Below are 7,468 nucleotides of genomic sequence, written 5' to 3'. Positions count from 1 at the left end.
TATATATATATATGAATAGTGGGTCCAGTATCCATAGGTTTGGGTACCTCATTGTTCGGACCGGAATCCATCCAACAGTGAGTCTTAAAATCTCAGGTCTCATTACCCACAAGTCCAAAATACAAACTCAGACCCGACCTACAGTGGGTATTTTTTACGAGTTCCCATAAATCTGGATACCCATTGTCATCTCTATTAACATTCCCTAATTAATTGTTTTTTATGATTTTTAATTCAAAATCAAATAAGACAATTAATTGTCTTTATGTTTAAAATTCATACATTTGAATTGGGTAAGATATCTAGCGAGATATCTACAAAAATGTTTTCATGGTAAAATATTTTAATAATATTTAAAAATGCATAAAAATTATTATAGTATACATAAATGAGTAAAAATATTTTTTTGACTCTAAAAAACAGTTATTTTGAACATAAATTCATGAGTGACGTTATAAAATCCAAAAAATATTGTATTGCCCATAGATTATCTCATAATATGAAGAAATAGATATTATCTCATTCAACCACTAAAAACATAACTTGTGTCCTACCTTTGTAAGTTTTTAGAAATATTTTTTACACAAAATAATTCAATATGACACGTGTCATGGTTTTAGTAGTTAGAGTAAATAACTTATTTCCTTATACTAAAAGATAATTTATTCTCTTACCTATAAATGATTAAAATAATTATTTGAATATTATAAACACACAAAAATGAATAGACTCCCTTTTTATTTTTATTTTTATTTTATTAAAAAACAAATATTGGAGGGAATTAACCATGTTATTAAACTCGAACTGATCAATAACTCGGTCAATGCACTGAGTTAATAAGTTACTGGTTGGATCAATGGGTCAATGGTTGGACCGGTTCACTCGATTTACAATAACAACTCTAAAAAATTCATAATATTAGCTAACATCGTGTAATAACTCTATATTTCAAATTTAAAAACATTATCATACTTAATTAAATAATCAACAATGAATATTTCACTACTATGAAATATCACAAATAAGTTGAAAACATCGTCAAACATCAAGACATTGAGAAAATAACATATATATATATATATATATATATATACATATATATATATATATAATGTTTTAATTACAAAAAAGTGCACATAAGTTTAAAATGTAATTAAACAACGAAAGCTTTTTTTATAACATAAGTTAACATATGATAAATATAGTTAAAAATAAGTTAAAAGTATTTTATTTTTTCATCTCAAAACGACATCATTTTAGTTATTTTTAAAAAAATATTTTTTTGATTGACTCGACCGGTCCAACCATTCGAGTTCCTAATTTTAGCTTAAATCAACTGAGTTGAACTGAGTCAATGCGAGTTTGATACAAAATCGGTTAGATAAGTTGATCCGAGCCTAGTTTTATAACACTGGAATTTGACACATGTTTTTTTTAATACAATCCCTCCATTATTGAGTCAATTGGTAGTAATTCACTTGAATTCTTTTTTTTTAATTGTGTTTGTATAAACATTTATTTGTTGAAAGTGTGATTATAGAAAATATTTGATTCTTAAATAACTCAATAAATAAAATTCAAATTGTATTGGATAATATCTCACCTCTATATTCTCTATATAAAATTATAAATATAAGGAGTTATTTTTGCATCATATTTTTTGTGATTACGTTTATAAGTATCATATAAAGTCATAAATATTTTTTAGTATATCTCTTAAATGCTTATGTTTTATTTTAGATTATTGTTCATTGTGTATAAATATTCGAATATGTTTTTAGCATTCAAATATTGTATAATTAAATGTTATTTATTTGATTATGTTTTAGCTAAAATCATTGTATGAAAATAACTCACAAATTAAAAACACACTAAGTTAGGATATGACATATATTTTTTCTTATAAATTTAATCAAAATAATAAAAAGAGTCTAATAATTGATTTGTTATGTTCCTAATTAAAATACATATATTTTCCATGAATATATATACCATTGTTATCTTTTAATTAAATAATATAATGATAGTAATTAAATACATGTGACCGCTGCATTCGCATGGCTAAAAACACATATGTTACCCGTACATTCGCATTACTAAGAAAACACATGTTACCCATGTATTCGCATAGTTAAAACGCACATATTACTCATACATTCATATTATTAAGAATATACATCTTACTTGTGTATTTGCATGTTTAAGCACATAAGAAAAATAAATTGATAATTTTTTATATGAATTTTCTACAATTAGTATTAAAATATAAAAAGTAGGAAGGAAAATATGTGAGGAGGAGGTGACATGTGGTATGAAGGAAAAAATGTAAGGAGAAAGTGACATGTGACATGAGGGAATGAGAAAGTGACATATGACATGAGGGAAGGAGAAAGTGACATATGACATGAGGAATGAGAAAGTGACATGTGACATGAGATAGTTTTTTTATTATATTGTTAATATAATATAAAACAAAAATGGAGGAGAGATAATTATTTGGAAATAGTATTCTGTCATTATTGAGCTAAATGCTCATTAATTCATTTGAAATCATTTTTATTTTTATTTTAAAAAGAAAAAAAAAATTAGAGGGAAAATTTGATTTTGAAATGATATATTGTCATTATTAAGCTAATAAGTGCTCATTAAACTACTTAAATTATTTTATCTTATATGAAAAAGAGTAAGGAAATTTAATTGGAATCCAAATTATTGTGTTCTGAAATTATCACGATCTTTAATTTGTTTATTTATTAAAAAATTTAATTTGTTTGATTTTAAAATTGATTTTCAAAAAATTATTTTTTGAGTCAGAAAAAATTAGGTATTGACAAGTCTAAAGAGTCTTATGATTTGAAATCTACATATATGCGTTTTCTTTATTTATTGGGAAGAGCGTATGTTAAGGAAAATGTTCACCTTAAATAAGGAGTTTGGGTTTATGGGAAGATTAGTATCATGGAAATCTCTTTAATTTCTACATATGTCATGGTTGAATTGATTAATTTGGTGAAAGGTATATCTTGGTTGTGTTGGATGCATGATTTGGTGAAATCTAGTGAACTAAGGTATTGAAATTGTGTATCATATATATTTAATTATCTTATTAAAATGTTGCAATTTTGGATTTTCGATTATTTTTTCTTGGAATGTTTGTAAATGAGTTGCAACGGAACTTTTATGTATTCTATATGGTATGCAATGCCCTCTAATTCATCTTGAAATATTTGTAAATTATGCAATGAATGGGTTAATAATCATAAGTATTTTGATCAGTAAAATATTTTTTATGAATTAACATGCATTGGTCCAACTCAGTCTTAGTCATAATGTTTGATTAGTTACTTTTTGACCTTGCATCGTCCTTCCCTATTGAGATGCGTTGAAACAATCTTCATCAGAGGAGGGGCCTCTCCGTATAAATCTTTTTGTACTATCATTAATAACTAATTTTTAATTAAAATTAAATATTTAATATGTTGTCAAGATTTTATTGACTATTTTCATATACATACCTTTTCATGTAAGTTTTTCTCATTAACATTTTACCTCAACAATGTCACACATGTTTTGTTGGATTTGGTCATTTTAATGAGTAACTATTTTGAATTTCGTTCTTCCTTATAATATTGTATTTAGTGTTTAAATTTGAACACATTCGTTTACTATATGAGTGTATGTACCATAGCTCCATTAGATTGCCTATCGTTTCTTAACATAGATTTACCTTTGAGTGAGTTTGTGTTTTTTCTCTACTTTTCAATGTTCCAAAAAAAACTTTAACTAACAAGGAAATCTAAATGAGCTTTGATTATCAAGAATAAAAACATATTAAGTGCAAAATCAAATTATTTAGGTAAACATAAATTTTGCATCAATACCTCTCAAGATCGCTTATATTGTGCAATATTTTTATAAAAATGATATACAATTTTATTTCACTTGACGGACACATTTATTTGTCAAGCCCACGTATATTTTTATTAAGTGGCGTGAGCAACCAGGGGGCTAGTGTGTAAAAAAATGAGCCAAAACTCATAATATTGCAATATAATATGATTTAATAACTTAAAAAATTGTTATCAAACATAAATTTGTTTAACTTCGTATAATAAATTGTATTCTCTTTGTTTTTTCTCTTCACTTTTCATTACTCCATCTCGTTCATTTAGCTTTAAACATATTAAGGAAATTAGTTAAAAATCAATTAAATGTAATATTGAAAATATAAATGTTTTTAAATTTGTTTATATTTGATATGAAAAATATTAATATCTTTTACTTATACTTTAGATGAGATGTGTCTCGACCCGATTTTCGGTCGAAAGACTGGATCTACGACTTAGGAAGAGGCGAACTCGATTTCTACCTCTCCCAAATGATTTGGAGTCGTCACTACGTTTTTTGCAGTTAAAACGTAAAAAAAGTCTATAATAAGCCCAATTAGGATAATTTGGTCTTTTGAACTTGAGATTCTAACCTCGGGAGTCGATTACGGATCGAGGAAGATATTAGCACCTCGTCCGCCCGTATTAAAACGGTACCCTTGATAATCACATAAACTTTTATACACTTAAAAATTATTTTTTTAGAAATTAATTATCATAACAAAATATTTTTAATATTTTATATTTGTGTCTAACAAGAGTTCATCATGCTCCTACGTATCCCTGGGTGCAATGGAAAAATCAAGACTATGTAGTTCTGGTTCGAAAATTGGTTGGTTAGTTTGGTTTGGTTTGGTCATTATTGATTTGAAAATTTCGACTTGGTATTGATAGATTTAATGGATTTGATTTTGTGGGTTTTAAAAGATTTAGTATATGATTGTTTTAATTCAATGGATCTAATAGTTTAGATATGGTATTGGTCGTAGACCTTCTTCCCATTTTCGAGGAAGTTAGAGATAACTCGAACCATAACCTTACTATAAAAATCTCATAAAATTCATTTGGTAAAAAATGATTTTTGATTATATATTTTATGTGGATTTAATAGCTTAGATATGGTGTTGGTCGTAGATCTTCTTCCCATTTTCAAAGAAGTTAGAGACGATTCCAACCATTACCTTACTATAAAAATTCCTTAAACTTGTTATAAAGCAAAAGTTTTGTGATAAAAAATTATAATCATATTTATGAAGTATTTCGTGTAAAAAAAATGGTGAGTAAAAAATGTAATATACAAACATATCTAACCAAAATATTTGACGTAGAAATAAATGAGCAATAGCACATGACAAGGGCATAAACAATTTAAAAAGGTTGGTCAACAAACAAAAGTGTTGATGAAATACATACCTGAGCAGAAATAGGTAGAGTAACAGGGCTTCTCTCACAAGGTTGACAACAATAAAGGCATAAGTTGTTGATAGCTTGAGAGGAATATAATCATTCATCTTGTTTTCATCTCCCTCTATGCACTCTAGCCTCCTCTTATATATGATGAGTACTAAAAAATTTGATGATTAAAGGCATCTATCTCAGAGTCTATATTTATATGACCCACTGAGGGTGAGAAGAAAAAATATATCTGCTACAGAAATTCAAGAACTAGTCCAACTGTGAGGAGGTGAGAACCATAGTGTGGTTAAATATTATCCCTCATGAAGAATGAGATGATGATAGAATGGAAAGAGAACCAATGGTAATGTAATAGAATTGAGTTTTTGTGTGGTAAAATTGTAAACTTGTAGAGACTCCTAAAAGGTTTGAGAGTAACTTGTAGACATGATTCACAACCACCTATGTTATAAGTGTTAGCAACGTGCTCAATGGTTTAGGCAATATTTTTAAGTAATGGAAGCTAACTTTTTTTTTTTTATCAGCAATGAAAATTTTATTAATCAAGAGATAAAGAAATTAGGATAACAAATGGTACTCCTATCCACATAATCTCTAAATTAATAAAGAGAAAGACAATTCGATGAGTGTCTCACCCAATCAACAAGTGAATAAGAAAAAAGAGGAAAGCGAGCATTGAGAATGCTCCAAGAGTGCATAAAAATAAGCCATCACCTCATCTACTTGGAACATCTTATTATCAAAAATAGTTTTGTTCCTAATGTGTCAAATAGTCCAAATTGTGACAAACCAAACTGTCATCCACCATTTTTGTTTCTTATTCTCCAACCATAGAGCACTTTCATGGATTGCAAAAGAAGACATGACGTCATAATGAATAATGGAGGATAGCCCAAAGCAGGAATAGAGTTGTTGCCAAACAAGATAAGATACACAACAGGAGAAGAACAAATGACTAGTAGATTTCTCCACTTTACCATAAAGAGAGCAAAGAAGGGTGTCGTGAGCAATTAGTCCACTTCTACGAGAAAGGTTCACTCTAGTTGGTAACCCATCCAAGGCAATTTTCCACACTAGGCATTTCATCTTTGCCGGAGCATTACAAGCCCAAAGTCTTTTGAAGAAGGCAAGACCACAACTTCCATCCACTTTTTGTAGAGTTTGATAAGCATTCATAACCGAGTATTTTCCATTCGTATCATGAATCCAATTCCAAGAGTCATCAGAGTGTTGTTTAGGCACAATTCCATGGATTTTTCTAAGGAGTTCTTCAAGATTCTTCATCTCCCAGGAGAATAAGGTCCTTCTCATCTCAAAATCCACAACCAAACCCCGTTATTCCATGCACCCAAGGAAATAACAGTTGCCTCTTTGTCCAAAGCCACCTGAAATAATATGGGAAAGGAACTTTTGAGAGTATCACTCCCCACCCATAAATCAGTCCATAATTTTATAGAAGAGCCACAACCTAAAGATCTACGGATACCATCATTTATCCAACCACAACCTACTCCTTCTCTGTTTTGACTAAGATTCCCTATTTCTCTCCACCAAGCAGAACCCCTCCTAAAGCACTCTAAGTCACCATCCCTTGTACACCTTAAAAACCCATCCCCATACCTCGACTTTAACACTTTCACCCAAAGAGAGTTCCCATCAAACAACAATCTCCATCTCCATTTATCTAACAGAGCTAAGTTAAAAAGGAATAGATTTTTAATCCCAAGACCTCCTTCATCTTTAGGCATGCACACTTTCTCCCACCTCACCCAATGAATCCCTTTACTCTCCTCCCCCTTTCCCCAAAGAAACCGTCTCTGAATTTTTTCAATAAAATTTATCACACTAATTGGGGCTTTATAGAAAGAAAAGAAATAGATAGGTAAGAAACATAATACCGATTTTAGAAGAGTGACCCTACCACCACAAGAGATGAGCTTATGCTTCCAAAGAGAGAGTTTCTTTTGGAAAGAATCAATGATAGGAGACCAAGTAGAGAGCCTTTTAGGATTTGCCCCAACAGGAATTCCCAAAAAATTAAAAGGGATGGAGCCAACAGCACAATACAATTTATCCACCGCCTTCATAATAAAGTCACTACTTGAGTTTATACCCATAAAACAACTTTTGTGAAAGTTAATTTTCAGCCCAGAAGCCAATTCAAA

At 29.3% G+C, this 7,468-nt stretch overlaps 1 protein-coding gene across 1 annotated transcript in view; it reads right to left on the bottom strand.

Moving 5' to 3' along the window:
- Positions 1 to 6,610: 6,610 nt before the first annotated feature.
- LOC109337200 overlaps positions 6,611 to 7,468 on the bottom strand; it is a 2,667-nt gene continuing 1,809 nt past the window's right edge. Inside the window, exons 4-5 of the mRNA XM_019574121.1 lie at positions 7,202 to 7,384; positions 6,611 to 7,120 (exon numbers count right to left, since the gene is read on the bottom strand). Coding sequence (XP_019429666.1) covers positions 6,611 to 7,120; positions 7,202 to 7,384 — 693 coding nt within the window. The remainder of the gene's footprint in view (positions 7,121 to 7,201; positions 7,385 to 7,468) is intronic.

The sequence above is a fragment of the Lupinus angustifolius genome, unplaced genomic scaffold (assembly GCF_001865875.1).
Source record: "Lupinus angustifolius cultivar Tanjil unplaced genomic scaffold, LupAngTanjil_v1.0 Scaffold_2_268, whole genome shotgun sequence".
NCBI classification, from domain to species: Eukaryota; Viridiplantae; Streptophyta; class Magnoliopsida; order Fabales; family Fabaceae; genus Lupinus; species Lupinus angustifolius.
Note: the sequence above shows the minus strand (reverse complement) of the source record. Positions and strands in the feature narration are given on the sequence as shown.